This window comes from Gasterosteus aculeatus, chromosome 21 (genome assembly GCF_964276395.1).
Source record: "Gasterosteus aculeatus chromosome 21, fGasAcu3.hap1.1, whole genome shotgun sequence".
Taxonomy (NCBI): Eukaryota; Metazoa; Chordata; class Actinopteri; order Perciformes; family Gasterosteidae; genus Gasterosteus; species Gasterosteus aculeatus.
The window spans coordinates 11091004-11113206 of record NC_135708.1 but is presented as its reverse complement, the minus strand read 5'-3'; the positions used below and the strand labels follow the sequence as shown (position 1 = coordinate 11113206).

The 22203-nt window shown below is 42.6% G+C and overlaps 1 protein-coding gene across 7 annotated transcripts in view; it reads left to right on the top strand.

The window, feature by feature from the left end:
- Positions 1–22203, top strand: part of LOC120811683 (vascular cell adhesion protein 1-like) — a 111864-nt gene that overhangs the window by 67376 nt on the left and 22285 nt on the right. For 6 of the 7 annotated variants that reach the window (XM_078095676.1, XM_078095679.1, XM_078095677.1 and 3 more), the window contains 7 exons: positions 9301–9606; positions 9701–9961; positions 12113–12418; positions 12509–12769; positions 12861–12945; positions 13035–13074; positions 13174–13885. In XM_078095676.1, the coding sequence (XP_077951802.1) occupies positions 9301–9606; positions 9701–9961; positions 12113–12418; positions 12509–12769; positions 12861–12945; positions 13035–13074; positions 13174–13398 (1484 nt within the window). In that variant the 3' untranslated portion in view covers positions 13399–13885. Of the gene's footprint in view, positions 1–9300; positions 9607–9700; positions 9962–12112; positions 12419–12508; positions 12770–12860; positions 12946–13034; positions 13075–13173; positions 13886–22203 lie in introns of those variants that run through there. The other variant, XM_078095675.1, reaches the window with a different exon arrangement.

Genomic DNA, 22203 nt, shown 5'->3' with positions numbered 1-22203 from the left:
AGAGGTCCACTCTCTTCTCCACCACCAGGCTTCAGTCCAGCCGAGCTGTTGATGGGGAGAAACATCAGAACCACCCTCCACACACTCTAGAAAGATCTCCTACCCAAATGGCCCTGCAGGACAGCTGTGAAAGACGGCTAAACAGGCTCACTACTTCAACCGCCGTCATGGAGCCGGGCCACTACCTTCACCCAGGAGATGTTGTATTCTCCAAGTTGGACCATGAACACTAACGGTCTTTGCCAGCAATGATCTCAAGCAAGAGCACCACCCCGAGATCCTTCGTCATCAAGATCTGCATGGAGCAGAGCCGCGGCGGCCGCCACCTTCGGCCATTGCCGGTTCCCCGGCCCATCCCAGCAGCACACGGGGACATATCAGGGACAGACACGCACTCTGACCGACCACCATGTTAGAGACTGTTCCTGTGGCAACATCCACAACCCCTCTAACCAGACTGTGACCAGATCTCACATGAACCAGAGACGGGTGTGCAGATCTGGTTGACAGTCGACGGGCTTGACCAGTAGATAAGTGCAGATCGTTTACGTTTTTGGGGAATGAGTGAGTAGGAAAGAAGGTTGTACAGCCAATGATGTTGATAATGTTTTGTCGGTTGATCGGTATGAGACCAGCGTATGTTGAAATGTCTTAATTTGAGGTAATCTTGGTTTATGCTATGCGGTGTTTGAGTTGCCATTTTCAGTTGAAGTTTCCTTCGATGTTATTAAAGAGGGGGAGGTGTCATATACACGGTAGTCTAGTGCGCTTGTGCAGATACAGACGCTTTAACGGTAGTTGATGTTGTGCCTGTAAAGTGAGACACACATAGACCAGTGCAGCTAACTAAGAAGCCTCTATTTATTTACACCCATAACATCTTTTATAGTGTATTTTAGCACAAGATATTTTATTATACTATTGACTGTAATGTTTGTGATTTAAGTTTTTCAAAAGTTTGCACACAACACGTGAAATTATGGACCAATAAATGCAACTGAGATATATGATTTTTATTACCTTGAAATTAATACATATCTTGAAATGCAGTAAATTATTGTCTTTTGGAAAAGAAATAGTTCAATAAAACGTGGTTAATGTAAAAGATGTAAAAAAATTAATAGCTTAATAAATAAGTTTTAAAGAAGCCTTTTAAAAAATGCAAAAAGTTAAAATCCTATTATAAAACATGATGATATATAAACAGTGTCTTCTTTTACAATACTTCTCTATTTAGAGCCGTGGGAATTTTATTTGTACCGATCTGATAAACTCGTTTAGTTTATGTTGTTATTCTGAGTGAGGTGAAAAACCTTTATTTAGCTTTGTGGCTCTAACAGATGAATAAGGAGAAGTGGGGAGTATCTAACACTCAATAAATTCTGAGAACTTTCAAGAACAGGGGAAGTCGTTTAGTCCGACTCTGCAGAGTTCTCACGTGAAATAAAACTTTCTGCAATAAAATATTCATTTGGAAATGGTATTTTCAATTAAAAGAATACATTGTGGGAGTCATAAAGCTCGTCAGTATTTTGATCTGTCAGCGGTCAGACTAAATATTCTGTAATATAATTATTTACGGAGACGGACTAATTCTATTTTTGAACATGTAAAATCTTGTAAAAAATCATTGATATTTCTTATACAACAGGACCCCTTAATGTCGTCTCCTTTCCTTCTCACTAAACCAGTGACGGTGAGCTGTTGGAGGAGGAAGGTACATTATTTACAACTAAACTTTGCTCAAGTCTCAGGATGAAGGAAAGCAATCAAACAGCATAGCCAACAGTGTCTGCACCATCAGGGGACGGTGGACCACAATGCATTGTAGAGCCATGTAGCTACGGATATGAGCAGTAAGCATGTGACTGCTTGCTTTTCTGAGAAGTTCAGATCATGTGACATCTAACACTTCATTAGGTTTGAAACCTTCTTTAAGTGGTTAAATATAGAGTTTGTTATCTTGCTCAAACACGTTCCTGAAAGTTCAATTGTAGCACTTCTCTGCGATCTGAAGACGTCTCTGTTTCTCCTTTTTGCTGTGGGCCTATTTGATGAGGCAAAGAGTTTAACTGCTTCTGTTGATTCACATCTTGTTAGTTTTAAAGCCACATGGTTATTTATTTTATAATCAGCATTAAAAAAAGGGCATAATGAAATGAGGGACAGAAATGATGGTTCTCATATTGAGTACAATTTACATTGTCACAAAGTTGTGTGGGGGAAAAAGGCAGGACTCAAACGTAGAGTTTGCAGGAAACAAAAAGGGACTTTAATCGTCAGAAAACTCAAAAAACTCAAAAAGGGCAAAACCGAGGTCAGGGAACAGGAGACACGGGCATGGACACAGACCTGGGCTTCTGACATTCAATAAGGAACAATGACGCGACAAGTGACAACAGACACACATGGCTTAAATACACAAGGGAGGTGCAGGTGATTGGACACAGGTGGAAACAATCATGACATGACAGACAATCACAGGGGCGGACAAGGCAGGAAGTGACATGACCCAGGGAGAACAAAGGCAAGAAACTACAAAATAAAACCAGACATTAACCCAAACCGTGTCATACATATTATGTAACACATTATGTCTCCAATTTATCTTAAAGGACTAAAACACAACAAATACACAAAATGTTAGTTTGTGAATCTTAACAGTGAATGTTTGTTAAAAAAAACAAAGTCTCAATAAAATCTGCATTATGTTGTAGAATACTACTAAGTGTACTGTTGTAAATCCAGATGTTGAGTGTGATGGAGGTCCAGGCTGTGAGAATGGGGACGGACGGCCTGTTCCTCAGTGTCTACTTAGTTTCAGGTGAGCTGCTGGTTCAGTCCCTTTTATTTGGAGACGTCACTTTAATCATTTACAGTGTGAACTGTAAGACGAAAGCAGAAAGAGTCACTTGTTCCATCTGTTCATGTCCTGACTGGAGGTGGTGATAGTTATTCATAAAAGGCTCCTGCTAACTTTCTAGTGTTGTCAAAGTTTGTTCATCATCGCTCTCTTCATACTGAATTATTATATATAATGTTAATCATTAGTTTGTTTCACAGGTGCTTCTGTTGCTTGTTATAAGGATTAACTTCTATTTATTACTTCACCAAAAGAGATGGAAGCATTGACGAGATCTTGTTTAAAGAATAGATACATTTTCTGTTGCACATATGAGTTCATATTTGGAACTTTTCTCCAATCTTTGCTTCATTATGAAGTAGTATAATTATTAATCGAAGACATGTGAGAAGTACAGAGGAGAAATGTTGATGAATCTGCTGACATTCAGTAAAAGTACAATATTTACATCACCTGTTCTGCCAGATATCCTGTGAATGAAGGAAAAGAGTCAAACCTCCTGTGAGCCGCTTCACCTGCTTCAAGACCAGCAGAGATGAAACAATCAAAGTATCTGAAGGAGACTTTTACAGCTTTAATGTCTCTGATGGAGGAGTTTATTACTTTGTGGCCACCAATCAGCTTGGTGATTTAAATCCATTTCTTTCTTTGATTATATCCAGTGTGCTTTTATTAAAACCCTTATTGATCGTAAAAATAGGATTTCAAAATGATGAATGCAGACACTAAATGTTTCATTTATTAATTTAAAGGACTTTTATTTAATCATTGGCTGGTGAATTAATGGTATTTTTCCAGAGTTTTGTAGTTTTAGTACAATACAAGTGTGTGTGAATTATATTTTATTTGCCATTTGCAGGAACACCAGCAGTGATATTTTGCTCCACCTCCCAGTTCCTCCTCCTTCCTCTCACAGACCATCTTGGTTCAAAGACCTGTGACTTCTGCATTAACTTGTCAGACAGCAGACTGCACTGAAGAAGAAACACTCACTCAATGTAAGTTAATGACACCTTTAATACTTTTTTATGGATTTACAATCTATTCTTATTGAAATATCATGTTACGAGAGATTTCATTATAATTATTCACCAATAGTTTTACATTGCCTGTTGTATCAATGCACAGAGAATTTGCAACATTTAAATAGATATTTGAGATGAAGAGGAAGTAGAAACTATGAAAGAGGAAGTAATTTGGGTACCCGAGTAAGTCAAGTATTTGAAGTTTGAATTGCAATAACACAAATAAAGGTATGAGATGTTCTTTATTTCTGTAAGGCAGAGCATCAGAGAACATACTGGAGTTATTTAGTGACTGTTACATAATACATTATTTGATAAGAGGGACATGTGGTGGAAATTTGTGACAAGATTGTGTGTGGATTTTCCACTTCTGGCTCTGGTCGATAGGTGGCGGCATTTGCTGCTTGCAAACCTTTTTTACTGGTAAAACTGGTGCGTGCACAGCGGAATCTTCACATAGTATAATAATACCTGATTTTAAAAAGGGATTAAAATACTGGTCTTACACCATCGATGGCTTCTTGTTTGAGTGGGTGTTGTTTGAGGCACGGCCTGTGATGTGATTTAGGACACACTACCAATGGCGCTGCGCCTTTAATGAGGCCCACATGGTATTTGTGTGCGGCGCGGAGTGAAGACGATACTTGTGACAGCTCTGGAATCTGCCGCTACGACTGGATACAAGTCTGCGTGTCTGTGTGTTCCTCGACCAGCTCTACTGTTCTGTGTGCACTTACTCTTGTGATCCATGCAGAGCGACCTACATTACCACCAGCGCTAAACCCTCTGAGGATCCTCCGCACCACGTCTGAAATCTGTAGGGCCGAGACGCTGCTGTAACATTGAGATGGTTTAGTCCAGGGGGGGAACAAACTACGGCCCGTTGGGCGTTTTGATCCGGCCCGTCGAGTATTATGAGTTATAAATTATAGTAACGACCACTGTAACACTTCTCCGTTCCCGACTTGAGTTTCCCAAACCTCGATGAGGGCAAAAGACCAGCATCGATGTTTCTTAACTCAAGTCGGGAACGGAGAAGCGTTACAGCGGTCTATACGTGCCGTAAAGGACAGCTGTGCCGTGCTTTCTGCACCGCATCAGGCTGCGAGTCCAGCTGCTGCTGTCTGCGCTGCTCACCTCCACCCACACAGGCAAGCGCGCCACGGAGACGTGCTCCGTTTTATACGGATATAGTCAATTAAAACAAAAACCCAAACGTAACCGCTCTCCTCTTCTATCGCTCTCCTTTTCGCCGCTCGTACCCCCGTTTTCTCTCTCTCTCTCTCTCTCTCTCTCTCTCTCTCTCTCTCTCTCTGAGCGGAAGGTGTGCTGAGTGTGCGGAGCGTGGGGTGAATTGTTTGGATGTGTTTTCTATCTGTTATCTCGTGTATTTTTCGGCGTGGTTTCTGGTGTGGTTTGTGGGGTGAATGCGTGTTGGTGTGTACGTGTGACTTTTCTTTCTTTTTATGTGTTTTTGTCTGCGTTTGTAGCCGGTCGGCATGTCGGACCTCGCGGGGCTGACGCGGAAGCACGGCGTGAAGCTCGCGCCGGGCTTCGCGTGCTCCGTGGAGGACTGCGGTCTGGCCGTGGGGGGGTTGGTTGGGCACGGGAGCGTAAAGTCCGCCGCGTGGATGAACCGCGCGGTGGTCATTTTTGTAGATAGTGTGGAGAAGGCGCGCGAGGTGGTGGCGAGCGGCGTGGTGGTCCGCGGGGCGCACGTGCCCGTTCTTCCGCTCGCGGTGCCGGCCGTCAGGGTGACGGTGGCGAACGTTCCGCCGTTCGTCCCTGACGGAGCGCTGCTGGAGGAGCTGGTCAAACACGGGAAGGTGGTGTCCCCGCTTAAAAAGCTGTCCTCGGGCTGCAAGTCGCCTTTAATGAGGCACGTGGTGTCTCACAGGAGACAACTCCACATGGTCCTCACCAAACCCCAGGCCCTCCACCTGGTGATTAAGGTGAAGATCGAGGGGTTTGACTACGCCATGTTCGCCACATCGGACGATGGGAGGTGTTTTCCGTTGCGGCGGAGAGGGACACCTGGCGAGGGGTTGCCCGGAGAGGAACCCTTCGTCCGCTCCGCTGGATGTGGGGGCGAGTGTGAGAGGGGGTGAGGCCGAGCCGGTCGGTCAGGTGGATGAGGGGGTGACAGTAGGGACGGGTGAGGGGGTGAGTGTGGCGATAGGTGAAGCCCAACCGGTCGCTGAGGGGGTAAGTGTGGCAACGGGTGAGGGTCAGCCTGTCGGTCAGGTGGGTGAGGGGGTGACTGTGGCGACAGGTGAGGGGGTGAGTGTGGTGACGAGTGAGGGCCAGCTGGTCGGTCAGGTGGATGAGGGGGTGACTGTGGGGATGGGTGAGAGCCAGCCGGTCGGTCAGGTGGGTGAGGGGGTGTCTGTGGGGATGGGTGAGGGGGTGAGTGTGGGATTGGGTGAAGGCCAGCCGGGCGACCAGGTGGATGAGGGGGAGACTGTGGGATTGGGTGAGAGCCATCCGGTCGGTCAGGTGGGTGAGGGGTCAGAGGGGATGAATGTCGGAGTGGATGGGGGGTTGAATGTAGCCCAGCGGGCAGGTGTGTGTGACCGAGTGAAAGAGGGGATGGGGGCACTTAGTGGTGGGGGAGCGTTTCGAGGTGGAACCTCGGACAGCGAGGAATACATGGAAGAGGGGGGGGTAGACTTTAAGGCCCCCCGCCTGAAGAGGAAGACGAGGGCCAACAGGGGAGGCTCTCGGGCAAAAAGAGGGGGGCGCAGAGGAAAGGTGGGAGGTGTGGAGTCAGGGTCCTCTTCAGGGTGGGCCTCTGAAGACAGCGTCTCCTCAGGGGGGACGGTCACCAGCAGGCACGGGGTGGGGCAGATGAAAGCGTTCCTGCTGGCCACCAAGAACCAGAGAGGAGTGGAGCTGGAGGACTACTTCTCCGACTTGGAGAAGTTCGCTCGCTCCGTTCGACACAGCTGCACGAAAAAGGGTGGGGCAGACTACACCCAGCAGGAGGTCTTCCGACTAAGGAAGATCAACCTTAAGATCACCAGGGATGGAGGAAATGTGGCTGAGTGAGGCGTCTGACCGGCGGAGGAAGATCCTGAGCAAGAAGACGGGCAAATGAGATAAAATGATTGTAATTGTTTTTTTTATGTAAAATAAAGGTTTTTCAAAAATCAAAAAAAAAAAATCTCTCTCTCTCTCTCTCTCTCTCTCTCTCTCTCTCTCTCTCTAGTATTAAAGCCGTAGTACATATTTGTACCCGCTACAATAAGAATAGAGCTCTATCCATTACTGCACCAAAAGAGATGGAAGCGCTTGTTTGCTAATTCCATGTAACTTCAGTGTTAAACCATAAAAGGAATTCAACAGTACAACAACAACCTTTAGAATGTGGATTAAAAATCGCTTTGGCCTTTGGCCAGATATCCGATGAGTTTTAATGTTCTTTTTTGCTTTCTTTATGACGGGGCTGCATGCTGAGCTGCATCCTTCTTCTCCTTTTCCCTCAGTTGTAATTTCAACTGTTCCAACTGATTCTTACACAAACTTCCTTTTGAAGGAATTCAACCTATGATTGCATTTGATTTTAACGTTTTAATGAATTTACACAATGGTGGCAGGATATTAGTCTGGTGGTTTTCACCGTCTCCCCTTTACTCTGAACACCATCTCTAGTTATCTGTTTATAGCAGCGAGTGTGCTTCACCATCAAAGTCATAACTCATAACTGAGGCAAGTGACCGTAGTTTTCTCTGTCCATTGAGTCTTCTGCATTTAACCAAAGGTGCACCAATGAATTACCAGGATTCACATAGTTTTGTTCTCATCCAACACTCAGAGTCGTACTCGTCCACAGACTTGTGAGCTGTGGTCTCTTCACACACAGGAACTTGTGGTTGCACACAGCATGTTGAACGCTTCCTAGAACACTGATGTTGTGTTTGTGAATCAGGTGGTGAGTGTCATGGCCGACCAGTCTGTTAGGATGGTGACAGCCATCGTGTTGCACAGTGTCTTCTTCCTCTCAGGTGAGCTTCATCTTCACTCACTTGTGTTTCACTTCAATCATTTACTGTTTGGAAAATATCATTTCAACCTAAATTCATGTGAATGTTACAATCTGTGTTTTCCTGCTGAGCTCTTTTATCACGGAGACAAAAGTGACGTAGTTATTTGGAGACAGAGACGGGTTTGGTCCCACTGGGCTCGGCCTTGTGGGGGAAAGTTGTAAAACCAAAAAGATGAATCAACACAAAAACTGTTCAGGGAAAAAAAGAACACAACGCAAAACATTACTGCTGAAGTATATTTCTCTTTGTGTTCATGTTATTGTTGTGTTTTTACACATTTTAATCACCACTGTTAATCATTAGTTTGTTTCACAGGTGCTTCTGCTGATTGTTCTGAGGATTCAGGTCTATTCATCACTGTACCAAAAGAGATGGAAGCACTGACTGGATCTTGTTTGCAAATTCCATGTAACTTCAGCATTAAATCAGGAGAGAAATTCAACAGCACAACAACAACCTTTGGAGTGTGGATTAAAAACGACTCTCGCTTTGGCACGTTTCCAAATAATGTGATTTTCAACAGTAGTGGGAAAGTTTCCACGTATCCGATGAGTTTTACTGGAGACTTGAGTCAGAAAAATTGCACCACTTTATTTTCCAGTTTAAAGACAACATACACAGACACATACTACTTCAGGGTTGAGAACGAAGCATTTCGAGCAACAGCTGCTTGTGATCCTCTTCAAATAACAGTTAAAGGTAAGAGACTTTTGTTTTTCATGATGTTATTATTTAGAATAAAACAAGTAAAAGAACTTTCATTGTAAATGTAAATACATACAGAAACTGACCAAGAAATAAAATATTTCAGCTTTCTGGATTAAAATAGATTTTTTTTGTTCACTTTTACTAATAACCAATTTAGAATGCTGCTCGTACATGCCCACCTTTACATTTAATGCTTGAAAAAAAAAAGTTCAGTTATTCCGATTTATATTCAATAATTAGTGAAACTTTAATTTCCCAAATCGAAGGTCACAGTTTAAATCTGAAGGGTCATGAGGTGATAGGTGGGGAAAATTAGGCTGTACACATGAGTTCATGTTTGGGACTTTTCTCTAATCTTTGCTTCATTATAAAGTAGTGTAATTATTAACTGTATCCATGTGAGAAGTTCAGAGGAGAAATGAATCTGCTGACATTCAGAAACATCAGAAAAATGACTACAAGTCTCAAACAAACAGTCAAAAATTATTTAACAAAATAAATAATGATTCATAATCCAACATCTGATAATAAGTAAGTAAGTAAGTAAAGGTTAAAATATTGCTCTCAAATGTAGAAGAGTACTTTCATCACAGACTGTAGACTCAAGTCTTGTTGATCTTTTTTCAGTGTACAATCTGTATTTGATTTGAAACCACAGATTCTCCTCCAAAGCCCAGGATTGAGATCTCAGGTGATGTGAAGGAGAAGGAGTCTGTCTCTATAAGCTGCTCAGCTTCCACTCCCTGTCCACACTCTCCTCCTCAACTCACCTGGAACCTCCAACCAGACTCTCACCACATGATGGAGGAAAACACAGATGGAACCTTCACAACTAGAATCCAGAAGAGCATCACTCTGTCACATGAACATGATGGATTCATCATCACCTGTTCTGCCAGATATCCTGTGAATGAAGGAAAAGATGTAAAGACGTCAGAGGAGAGAAAGACTCTCAGTGTTTCATGTGAGTGTTTGTTCTTTGATCCTGTCAGCATACGATGATTCATGTGTTCACACGATGTCAGCTGCATGAAGTTTTAATGTCACATTTTCCTCAGACGCTCCCAAGAACACCTCAGTGTCCATCAGTCCATCAGGTCGGGTGTCAACAGGTTGCCGGGTGAACCTGACCTGCTCCAGCAGAGCCAAACCTCCTGTGAGCAACTTCACCTGGTTCAAGACCTGCAGAGATGCACCAATCAAAGTACCTGAGGGAGACTTTTACAGCTTCAATGTCACCGATGGAGGAGTTTATTACTGTGTGGCCACCAATCAGCTTGGTGATCAAACATCATCAGAGATCCATCTGACTGTAGAAGGTAAACAAGTGTATTACATTTATACTTTATTAGGGATGCAGCATTTTGTTTCCATAGAGATTCGTTTAAAGTCAAGCTAAGCAAGTGAAAAGACATCATGTATAAGAAATCATATCAATGATTTATTACAAATACAAGTATTTACATGTTCAAAAATAGAATTAGTCCGTCTCCGTAAATAATTATATTACAGAATATTTAGTCTGACCGCTGAAAGATCAAAATACTGACGAGCTTTATGACTCCCACAATGTATTCTTTTAATTGAAAATACCATTTCCAAATGAATATTTTATTGCAGAAAGTTTTATTTCACGTGAGAACTCTGCAGAGTCGGACTAAACGACTTCCCCTGTTCTTGAAAGTTCTCAGGATTTATTGAGTGTTAGATACTCCCCACTTCTCCTTATTCATCTGTTAGAGCCACAAAGCTAAATAAAGGTTTCTCACCTCACTCAGAGTCACAACACCAACTAAACAAACAAGTAACTGCCATTCTGCCACAGAATAACAACATAAACTAAACTTGTGAAAACATGACAAACAAGTAACTACTTTTCATTTTGGTCGTCTTGTACTGAATAAAATGTCCTCCTGAGGATGATTAGTAATGCATTATTAACTGGACTCCTGCTCATGTGCATTCATATTTATTTAAATAATTGTCTCAAATTGTCATTTCATAACCAACAGTTATGACTTAAACTGTTTGCTTTTTAAAATTACCTCAAATATGAAACCATATTCTCTCCAGGCTTACAGACATCATTTAATGATGAACCTTTGCGAGTTGATTTTACTTTGAGTGATAGTGTTCATCATCATCGTCATTATTATTATTATGCGCCTGTGGACCAGGGCCCTGTTCCTCGTACGTGGCTAACTGAGTTAGCCAGATAATATTCAGGACGAGATGACGTAGATCAGGCTTTTCGGGTCCCCGAAGCAATATCAGTTAGATTAAGGCAGTGGCATTATAGGAAGAGACTTCTCCGAGATCACAAAGACCCGTTGAGCTGCCATGACGTCCTGTACGAGCGCTACAGATGCTGACAACAAGAAATCATTTATTTACAAGAAGATTTCCCCGAGCCGAAACGTGACGAACACCACAGGCTGCAGCCGAGCATCCACTGTTCCGCAGAATGTCTCACATACTGTCCCACGGACTCTCTCCCACTGTCTCTCCCACTGTCTCTCACACTCTCTCATGTCTCACACAGTGTCTCATACTGTCTCTCATACTGTCCTGTCTGTACAGTGTTGCGATGCAGGGAACATCTGGAAAGCCGCTGCATGTCGCGTTCTTCGTAAAGTTCTGGTTTATTCGTCGCTTAATAAACGCCTGAATGTTCCACATTTCACTGCTTGAATTGATCAGATGTCTGATTATGAACAATGGATATATAATGACTCTCACATACACATTCACACACATATAATAAAACTGCTAGTTATATATGGTAATCTACACATACACATGATATATAAGATGATACAGTACATATATCCTATTCATTCTTATCAATTTGATTCTATGGGCTTGTTTTCATCTACATACTATGAAAGAGTTGTGATCATTATTCTCATTGGATGATGATCATCCATGAAGCCTCCTGCCAGCAGACACATTTAAAGAAATATAATCTGATTAGAGCGACGAGGCACTTAAATGACCTGTTACATTTTACCAATACGCATTTAGCGTTAACTTGTGTGGGATACTGTCGGGCTTGTGGCCTCGCAGGGGGGCAGTGTCAGTTTTTGCCATGATTATATGATTTATTTTATTTTATTTTGTATCTCACAATATCGCAAATTTGCCTCAGAGGTACTGTCAGGGATGCGTGGGGGAGGCAGGACTCAGACGCAGACTTCTCGGAAAACAAAAGACTTTAATAGTCACAAGGCAAAATCAAAAGGCCAAGGGGCAAAAACACACAGGAACCCGGAGGGAAAAACAGCAGGCAGGAAACTACGGCCATCCACGACAATAGACAATGACGCGACCAGTGACACAAGAGACTAAATATTGCAGGTGAATAAACATTTTGCTCTCAAATGTAAAAGAGTAGTTTCATCACAGACTGTAGACTCAAGTCTTGTTGCTCTTTTTTCAGTGTACAATCTGTGTTTGATTTGAAACCACAGATTCTCCTCCAAAGCCCAGGATTGAGATCTCAGGTGATGTGAAGGAGAAGGAGTCTGTCTCTATAAGCTGCTCAGCTTCCACTCCCTGTCCACACTCTCCTCCTCAACTCACCTGGAACCTCCAACCAGACTCTCACCACACGATGGAGGAAAACACAGATCGAACCTTCACAACTAGAATCCAGAAGAGCATCACTCTGTCACATGAACATGATGGATTCATCATCACCTGTTCTGCCAGATATCCTGTGAATGAAGGAAAACATGTAAAGACGTCAGAGGAGAGAAAGACTCTCAGTGTTTCATGTGAGTGTTCTTTGATCCTGTCAGCATACGATGATTCATGTGTTCACACGATGTCAGCTGCTTAAAGTTTTAATGTCACATTTTCCTCAGATGCTCCCAAGAACACCTCAGTGTCCATCAGTCCATCAGGTCGGGTGTCAGCAGGTAGCCGGGTAAACCTGACCTGCTCCAGCAGAGCCAAACCTCCTGTGAGCCGCTTCACCTGGTTCAAGACCAGCAGAGATGCACCAATCAAAGTATCTGAAGGAGACTTTTACAGCTTCAATGTCAGTGATGGAGGAGTTTATTACTGTGTGGCCACCAATCAGCTTGGTAATCAAACATCATCAGAGGTCCATCTGACTATAAAAGGTAACTAATAAAGGTACTTCAGTAATCAATATTGTTACATTCCCATAGTGTCTTTATTTAGTCACTGTTGTTTTTTTCATCTTGTCTTGAGGTCGAGTTAATTATCTTCCATTGGGTGCAGTTCTTGGAGGAATCATTGGGATCATCGTGCTCATCGGCCTGGTTGTCTTTGTTTGGTCAGTAGCATCAGTAAAGAATGTGTCTCCAATGACATGTGGTCTTTTTTTGGTATTCTGTGTATTAGACCCAACATTTTGTCTTGCAGGCGTTTGAAGTCTCCACATCCAACTGCACATCAGAGTCAGGTGAGAACACACCAAACAACTCTGTGTGGTTTTGAATTATTTGGAATCAAGCTGCTTCCACAATCACTTCCTTTTTGCTTCATTTATTCTTTTATGTAGAATCATCCTGTTGGAGAGACAGTGACAACAGAAGAAGAAGGCCTCCACTATGGAGAGATTAACTTCTCAAGGCTCAGATCTGGACCGTCCTCGGTCTTGGAGCAGGACGGTGGACAGCAGGAGGACACGCTGTATGCGCAGGTCAAAGTGTCCAAGGCAGCAGACAATGTCACACGGACTGCTGACGTCCCAGAGGATCTCTACGCTCAAGTGAAGAGAAAATGAGCCGTTTCTTGTGGTCACATTTGGGCTTTATTGTTAAGATGCTTTTTACAGAAATAACTAGCTTCATCTGTCAGTTTATGGAGAAAAAGAATCGTGTGAAAATGTAATCTTCACTGCTAACAGTTTATCAAAGAGGAACTTTAAACATCCACATCCTGTAGCTCAGGTAGTTAATTTCTTCATACTTTTGACACCGTAAGGTTTGTGTTTATCAGATCGGTACAAATAAAAGTCCCACGGCTCTAAATAGAGAAGTATTCTAAAAGAAGAAGCTTTTCATATATCATCATGTTTTATAACAGGATTTTAACTTTTTCTCTTTGTTGCATTTTTTAAAAGGCTTCTTTAAACCTCATTTATTAAGCTATTTTTTTTACATCTTCTGCATTAACCACGTTTTATTGTACTATTTCTTCTTCAAAAGACAATAATTTACTGCATTTCAAAATATGTATTAATAACATGGTAATAAAAACCATATATCTCAGATGCATTTGTTGGTCCATAATTTCACGTATTGTCTGCAAACTTTTGAAAAACTTAAATCACAAACATTAGAGTCACTAGTATAATAAAATATCTTGTGCTAAAATACACTATGAAAAATGTTGAGTGTAAATAAATGCAATAGAGTTTCTTAGTTAGCTGCACTGGTGTAATGGATCACTGTGTGTCTCACACTAGACTACCCTGTATGTCAATAGCTTTCTGTTTCCTCAGAGATTTTCAAAAAGTGTTTTCTACACACAGTGTGTTTGCATGATGGTATAATTCGAATCTTTGCTTAGTCGGACTATGCTATCTTTTGGGGGGAGGTGCTATTATCCCAATATACATGGCAGTGAATAAATTGAATCATTGGCCGAAATCATGTCATATCCGATTTGATAGGTGGCGCTGTTTTCATTACAACTAGTTGTGATACAGCCATTTCCGCTTCACCGCTTCACCACTACCAACAACAACCAACAACAACAACAACATTGACATTACGAGAAAGATGGCAAACGGAGAGCAAGGTGACGCTACATCACTCTACTATCTTTGCATGATGTTAATAGGAGCACAGCGAATGCGAATGGCGCTATTGGCTGGTTTGATAACGGAGAGAAGACGCCGTCGGGATCTCAAGCATGCGCAAAGACGCAAAGTCCAGTTCCTTATCCGATTCACCGTTACATGCCGCAATAGTCAAACTACCAACGGGATCGAATCGAGTTATCCAGGGGTGTTCCGCACATTGTCCGCACATAGTCGGACAAAGGTGTTTACATGAAACAGATCATTCGATTTCAGTCCGACTAAGCCAGTTATTCAAATCCATGCAACCACGTTGACTGTAACGTCACAAGAGGTAGCTGGGGGGGAGCAGGGCCAGCAAACAGGCAAAATTAGATGGTTTACTAATAATGTTTTATTCTCAGTGTGTCCCCAAGGAGAAAGACAGTTCCTTAAACAAAAAAATCTACTTCTTAGGCTCCTCCACGTAGGACTTGTTCCCAGTCTGCTCTCTCCTTCCACCCTTCCTTCCTTCCTTCCTTCCAGCCAGGTGTTGGTCTTTATACTCCCTCAGCTCGGCCTCAATTAGGTGTTCTTTAAGTATCATAGGAGTCAAACTCGCGGCCTGCCGCCGGATGACTTTGCTACTGTGAGAATTACAGAACGGTCCTCACGCATGCGCAGTCGCTTCTGCTTCTTTTATATCGATTCGTCTTTTAGAGGGAGACAGAAGCTGCGGTGAGTCATCATCACACATGTATGGATCCGTGCACACAGGCGCTCGAGTGACTCCATTATTTTCTCAACTTTTGGAAGAATAACAGTGATGTAAGTGTTGAACAGCATGAGACAGATGTGAATGTTCTTTGTCTCTGCTTAACAGGAGGAAGTCACTACTGTTGTTTTATATGTGGCTCTATTCCATGTTGTCATGTCATACACAAGTTAAAGTTTAGTAAAAAGCAGTTTTGTTTGTTGTACTCTGTCCTAAGTGTCTTCTAAATTTTAGATTGCTCCAGGAGGGCAGTCGGGGCAAATAAAGGACCCACATTAAAAATGAATTCATCTTGGTGTCCTGTCTCATCATTTTAATCAGGCTACATAAAATCTCTGGGTTTCAGCCTGTAAACATTAGCAGCCCAGTTGTTTAGTTTGCTGACAGGTAGAACTTTTTTTCACCTGCACAGAGAAATAATGTTTGTCTCTTCAGTCATCAATCACGTGGTTTATTGTTTATTGACAGTGAACGACTGCTGCTCTCAGAGGGAGTCGGTACAGAGAGAGAGAGAGAGAGAGAGAGAGGGTGAACATCGGCCTCATAAGGTAGTGATGTCATCAGTCACATGTGACTTCATGCCATATGAGGCACAACAGCGCCTCCTCCTGAACAGATACAGGTACATGCATTCACACACTTATCCATTCTCAACAGTTATTAAACGTCTCAAAAGGCACAACAAGGTCGTGTTGATTGTGTTTTAGTGAATGGAGGCAGTGATATTAGCTTCTTTATGTGATTCGTGTCAAAGAAATCTGACCTTCATTTTGGGACAAACCGCCGTCCTCCCACATCTGTCTCCAGTTTTATTAGAGGGAAGTCACGTCCCAAGTCATTGCATCGTAGACTATTAGCTTTTTATCTCTGAAATGTCTTTTCCTAACAAATTTCCCTTCATAAAAGAGGAAGATGAGACTCACTGGTTGTGATTATTTTGAAAAACAAGTTATTCCTTACTGGCCTGGTTATTGTTTTAGTTTTTTGAGGTGGAGCTTTTCCAGTTATCTGATCATCTTTGACTGAGCAGCGAGTACTAGAACTCTCTAAAACCTGCATTTCAGTTAACAAACTATGTTGTGAAAACCAAATAGAAGCGTGATGTTTCTAAGACAAATCTCAACCTGGTCCTCAGGACTTAAGGACTGGACAGGACTTGTATAAGGATTCATGTTTACATGAATCAAACCAATAAAGTGTGATTAGGGTTCTAAACTGTGTGTATTGTGATGTCATGAGAGGGTTGGTCATCAATGGGAGGTACATCCCCGCCAAGTGGTTAGAGCAGGGACTACAACCCACCAGGGCATCGGGGGAATAAAACACTCCAATTCCCAGAGTCAGCAGGGCAGACGGGTCCAAAGCTGCGTCCCAGCTGCAAATGATGACGCTGAAAGAGCAGAAAAGTCTGAGGAAGAGAAGGAGGTGACGTCACGTTACAGAGGAGGAACAAGTATTAAAACAAAGAGATTCATGTTGATTTCTTGTAATGACGTTTTGTCGGAATTGAGTTCACTTGTGTTATAACGTAAGATGAATACAAGACTTGAGTTTTCGAAGCATTGTCTTTATTTTTTCACCCACACATCACAGTATGTAAACCCAGCCAGTGACTCCTGAAGGCACCTTAACTATCTGCATTCTGAGTCCTCAGCGACCACGGCCATGTTTCCGGTTGAACTTCCTGTCTGTGGGGTTCTACTTGTGCACTCGCTCCTCCAGCGCCTTAAGCTCCGCCTGAGCAGGTAGATCGGCTCCAACTAGCTGGGAGAACTTGCTCAACTCCTCCGTCTCCTTCTGCCAGAAACACCTGGGTACCTCGAACAGGCCCCCACATCCACATCTCTGCCCAGACCACATGAAGGTCAGATGTGTGCTTCGGTACCTTGATAGGAATAAACAATTGCATGCAAATAATGCACAATTTTCATTGTTACCATTATGTTAATTCTTTCAAATTGTGACCAAACATAAGCGATTCAGGCAGGCGTGAACAACTAACACAAATCAGCCTTTAATTCACATCTGAGGAGTCAGATAACTTTATATGGAATACCTTAAACTTCAGTTGATAAATATCTTTACCTCATGATCATTTAAATGGAAGTCATAAGTAAGTTAGTTCTCAAACCCGTTTTGATTTTTAACCTGGAGCCGTCTGATGCTTTGAGTGGCTGGAGGAGCAGTGTAAAAGCCACTCCACGACTTGTATATGAACATAATGAAACCGCCTTTTTGTTGATGTAAAGGCTGAAATGCTTGTGATGATGTCAGGGGGAGGGCGTTAAACGTTATAGGTGACGCTATTTAAACGTCACCTGAGTTCAGCCAGGTGTGTTTCAGTTTTGAGAGTGGAAGTTGAAACTATATTCAACTGGATTACGAGATGAAACAAATTCTTTTTGTGAGTTATTTACGTTTCTGTTTGCTGACCGCTCAATAAAATTAACGTTGAAGTGACACTATTAAAGATGCACGTTGATTTACTGACCACTCCTACAAGTAGTGAAAATCTCCAGCTGGCTGAGGTGTTCTGGAGAGAAACCCGACATGCGCCACAGTTTCATACAAAACCAAATTCATTTTGAAGTGAAATATTTATTAAACTCACAAAAACAGTTAAAAAGTCAACCTTAAAAATAAAACCGTCAAAATGCCTTGATCTAAAAATAATCCCAGAGATCTCACGCAGCCGTAAAACCCAATAAAAGAGGTGCTCCTCTACTTAAAAATACAAGTTTTATAAGGACACTAAATCACGGCAGCACGGCGAGACGTACAGAAGGTCTCACCGCCACGAGTGCGAGACGCTTACGAATTTAAAAAGTAGGCAGATATACTAAAAGTTTCTGTATAATTAAAACAAGTTTTCATCTTGCGGTTACACAAGCACGGTGTCCTAGTGAATAAATTAATCCACAACACAGGAAACAAGGGTCCCTGTTAGAGTGAACTAAAGTGGTCTAGCACAAAAAAAAACGTGCACAGCTGGAATCACAGTTTTCCCGCACGCTGCATCCAAAGCAGTCTGCCAAAGTTTGGCTCCACTGGTTGGCTGCATCAATGATGTGTGACTCCATGAAGAAGTACTTCAGGCTCGTAGTACTCCGGTGATAAGATCATTCCAGTTTGCAGGGTTACAAATAGCGTTTATTTAAACGACTACGCCGTCTGGTAGAGATTTAAAATGAAAAAGTCCATTTTAAAGTGCAGTTCCTTTCTCCATTCTCTGGGTTAATGTGTGCACCAGTGTCAAGCCCGTCCTGATGTAAAATAAAATGCTGCAAACGCATGTTAAAAATCAGTGAGTGAAAGGTACATTTAGAACGACGACAGAGCAGCTGTGTGTTTTCAAAATGAAGACTCCATCTGAATCAGAGTGGTTTGTTTTCACATTTTTACAGCAAGTTTTTCTTGTACCTTCTGGATGTTGAACTTATGTTATTTTTAACTGTTTTTATAGGAACCTTTAAATGATCAGCAAGGAAGCAGAAGACAGAAGCGACGCCAGGTAAATTTAAGAAGGGGAAGTAGATTTTATCAAGAACTCCTTGATTCTTTTGGGGAAGTAACTATTCAACATGAGCGACACCAACTAAATAAAGAGTATTAACATGAACGTAGAGCTACAAGTGATGTAGGAGGAAGCTGCAACACGATGAGGTTGTGTACAATTATAGTTCAGCTGAACTGTTCATACAAGACTAAACGTGTATTGGATTGTGAAAAAATGAGTAAGGCTGTTTTATTAAATTGGGTTTTCAGTAGGGGTGCAACGATTCATTCACTGAATCGATTAATATTCCTGCAATCCAACTGAATCGATCAGTGCTCCGCAAATTGGCATTCTGGACGACATATATTGATTACAAATCGATTTGTATTGATACTTGGAAACTGCACATTGGATTAAAGTACAAAAACGGTATGGATGTGTGTTTGTTTTTTAGCACTTTAGACACATTAAACGTTACTCGATTCAGTCTGCAACAGAACACAGCGTGGAGGAGACGACTACGAGCAAGACATTTACAAACTAACTTAGCGATCCATCGTGTGGAAACATTTTGGCTTTTGCAAACAGAGAGGTGTTCTAAATAAGTCGGTCGCTGTTTGTAGAATATGTAGAAGCCAAATAAAAAAAAAAACACACAAACACGACAAACCTTTCCGGCCATCTACTAAGGCGCCGTGGGATTAAACAACGCCGACAGTCAGGCACCTCTAGCAGCGTCACCGCTGCAGCAGCAGCAGGTAACAGCTCTGCAGACGCCTCAGGCCTCGCCAGCACCAAACTCAACATCACAGCAACAATTACCAAGTTTATCTGTAAAGACATGAGACCCTACAATGTGGTTGAAAATGCGGGATTCTGTGAATTGATCCAAACATTGTGTAATTATTGTGTAATGTTTACATTGAAAATGGTTGCACAATAAAAACGGTTAATACATTTGCCATTAATTGTTGTTTGCTTGTTTATAATATCCATAATTTAAACCGGATTTCCTTACAAGAAACAGGGATTTCAGAAACTTTGCCTGCACTGTCCAGTGAAGTTACTCAATCGATTTCAAGTCACTGAATCGTTGTTAAAATGAATCGTTACACCTCTAGTTTTCAGTTTATAAAAAAAAAAAAAAACACCTTTTTAAAATACATTATTGGTGTAATTATTCTTCCCGGGAACACATTTTATGCGTGACTCTGGCCTTGGAAGGGTAAACCGTGCACTAACTGGTCAGAAACAGAATTTGCAGTGAATATAGTTTATAGAGTTTACTTTATAAACTGAGGGGGTGAAATAAGGCAGCTCAAAGCTTCACTGGGCTGGCCGTTGGCGTCAGGAGCTCCGTCAGGTTCTTCCTGAGAAAGACGGCGATTAATAGTTTTCAGCAACACTGAAGGCCTCTTACCCTGCGGCTGGTTCTCCCTCCTCAGTAGCTGAAGACTGTCCCCCTTCTGTGTCCTCTGGTTGAGGTTAAAAAGGCTCCTGATTGGCTGATTGATTCCATCCACCTGTGAGGGACAACCAGAGACACCTGGTGGGGAGGAGTTCCCTATGCGGATCCTCTGGGGTCGTACCGCCCATCCAACACCAGGCCTCTTGGTTGCCTTCATCACCTTCACCACATGACTAACACACTTAGTCATGTGGGGCACTGCTCACCAGCTGGGCCACAACACGCACGCACGCGCACACACACACACACAACAATCAGCTCACCTGGTCCACAGGTGTATGCAGATTCATGACCATCACCACTATCTCACTCAAAGTAAAAATAACACACAACATCTACACTTTGTAGAAGAAAGTCCATCTTGTTGACAAGATGGACCGTAAAGAATAATTCATTAATGTGTAAATAGGAAAGAAGAGCACATCCTCCTGTAAGCCTGGAGAGAATTTAGTTTCATATTTGAGGTAATCTTAAAGTGCAAACAGTTTAAGTCAAAACTGTTGGTTATGAAATGACAATTGGAGACAATTATTTAAATAAATATAAATGCACAATACATTCTGAGAACTTTCAAGAACAGGGGAAGTCGTTTAGTCAGACTCTTGAGTTCTCACGTGAAATAAAGCTTTCTGCAATGAATAGTATTCATTTGGAAATGGTATTTTCAATTAAAAGAATGTTATGCGTACGAGGGATGAGACAATGTAGGATTGTAAAGGATATTGCATTAAAGACACAATAATATGTACAAAGACGCAGACTCACACAATGTGTGTTTGTCCTTCATTGACAGAGATGTGTGGGGGGGACTTTATCATTCATAATTACTGTATTTAAGATTGTTTTTTGCAAAAAAAGATGCTCACTAGATGCTCACTAAAACAGATGTGTTTTGCATCACAGAAAAGAGATATTTGTTTGTTAACCAAATGTAAGTTTAACTAATTATGTTTATGAGACAATTTAACATTTTAAGAACATAGTTATATGATTATCTGGATTATTGAGTGTGGCCTAATCCTAAATTGTTACAAGCAGTCCACCATGCGGATCACAAACCTTCCCGCTGGGGATGTTTAGACAAATTGAAAAAATCCTTCATAAAACCCTCATCTCCCGAACCTGAAATGTTGACCGAGGTCAAACCTCACAACCAACTGGATGCGGTAGAACATTACGATCAAGTCATATCTGCCTGCCTGCAGAATCTGCCCCCCTTGCACACGGTGGCAGTGGACGAAGCCATTTCATATGGCAGGGGTCGCTATAAAAAGCGACTCACTAATTTGTCCATTGCCACCTGGTCCACAATGTTGAGGTGTGGAACGCTTCCAGCACCGGGTTAGTCTCTGACCCCCGCCCTTACCCCGGGGCTCGATCTGGGCCGAACCGCCGCCTCCGTTCGGGCGGCAGTCAGGGCCCGGATCACAATTTCATTCCTAGGCCCCCCTTGGACCCCTATCCTAACCTTAACCCATCCCCCCACTCCAGCCCTAGCCTTAACCTCGGGCCGTCGTGGCGCAGGGCCAGAACCTCAAGGTAGGTGGTTCGAGTCCTGGCTGCCCCATGTCTCAAGTCGAAGTGTCCCTGAGCAAGACACCTAACCCCCAATTGCTCTCCTGGCAAAATATAAATAGCCATAAGTTACACATGTAATGTAAGTCGCTTTGGATGAAAGCGTCAGCTACATGACCTGTAATGTAACCTCCCTCCTGTACCCCTCTCTCCCATTCCTCCCTGAGATCTGGACTCTGACGGTGTTCCTCCTTTATAAAACCTGAAATATTGATCGAGGTCATAAATAACACAACCAACTGGATGCGGTAGAACATGATAATCCTGGGCCGACATTGCGATCGAGTCATATCTGCCGGCCTGCAGAATCTGCCCCCCTTGCACACGGTGGCAGTGGACGAAGCCATTTCATATGGCAGGGGTCGCTATAAAAAGCGAATCACGAATTTGTCCATTGCCACCTGGGCCACAATGTCGCGGGGTGGAACGCAGGCCCCGTCACTGCCTGGACAGGACCCCGCATCCAGCAACGGGTAAGTCCCTGACCCCCGC